At 47.0% G+C, this 1,006-nt stretch overlaps 1 protein-coding gene across 1 annotated transcript in view; it reads right to left on the bottom strand.

Moving 5' to 3' along the window:
* TTC12 (tetratricopeptide repeat domain 12) overlaps nt 1-1,006 on the bottom strand; it is a 14,725-nt gene that overhangs the window by 1,236 nt on the left and 12,483 nt on the right. Inside the window, exons 17-18 of the mRNA XM_057382526.1 lie at nt 844-945; nt 136-332 (exon numbers count right to left, since the gene is read on the bottom strand). Of these exons, the coding sequence (XP_057238509.1) occupies nt 136-332; nt 844-945 (299 nt within the window). The remainder of the gene's footprint in view (nt 1-135; nt 333-843; nt 946-1,006) is intronic.

Below are 1,006 nucleotides of genomic sequence, written 5' to 3'. Positions count from 1 at the left end.
GGAATCACTGTCAGGGGCACTTGGAACCCTCTCAAAAACACCCAGAACCCTCTCAGGGGCACCTGGAACCCTGTAAGGGACACCTGGAACCCTGCTGGGGGCATCTGGAACCCCAAGACCCATCTCTGGTCCCACCCCCTCTGCTGCAGCCCCGCTGGTTTTAAAAGCAGGCCAATATCCCGTGGAGAGCCCCACAAACAGCCCCAAAGCCATGAAATGGGGTTGCACTCACGTTTATCCCCCTTCAGCAGCTCCTCCTGAGCTCTCCTGCTGCTCTGGGTGCAGACAGACAGGGTTTTGATGGCAAAGGTGGATGTGAGCTGCCCTCCAGCCTGACGGGGTGAAAGCAGGGCTGAACAAACACAGCCCATCCCACTTTTACCCCAGAACTGTTTGGATACCATGGGCAGAGTGGTTATTCCTGATACCAGAGCCCAAATGACAAATTCAAACCTTTCCAGGRCATTTATCTCAAGGCTGGAAATCCCACAAACCCATTTATTTCCTGCCAGCACAGACACAAAATTCCCTGCATCTCCATCTCCTGATTCTTTTCAAACCATGAACTCCCTACTTTTTCTAAACCAACTCATCCTGCACAATCTACATCTGCTGAACACAGATACACAGCCAAAATTAAAATAAAAATTAAAAAAAAAATCTTAAAAAAAAGGGTTTAGAACTAAATCTGGGAGCAGGATTTGGATCCTAACCCTAACCCTAATCCTGACCTAACCTTAACCCTGATCCTGACCCACCCTCCAAGGAAAGGAGGATAAAAACAGAGGGAATTAGATTTGCTAATGGGCAAACATAGGCAGAAATAAAGAGAATTTGATTTACTTTTAAGAATTTGAGCATTTTCTTCACCACTCCTCCTTTCACTGCTTCCTCCACTGTTGAGGGAGACGCTGGCAGGACACGGCTCAGCACTCCAACAGCTCTCTAAATGAGGAAAAAAGGAGAGAGAAACAAAAAAAAAAATGTTTATTTGTTCAGGCAGCTT

Source organism: Malurus melanocephalus, unplaced genomic scaffold (assembly GCF_030028575.1).
Source record: "Malurus melanocephalus ecotype Western Australia unplaced genomic scaffold, MMel_1.1 scaffold_574, whole genome shotgun sequence".
NCBI lineage: Eukaryota > Metazoa > Chordata > Aves > Passeriformes > Maluridae > Malurus > Malurus melanocephalus.
Note: the sequence above shows the minus strand (reverse complement) of the source record. Positions and strands in the feature narration are given on the sequence as shown.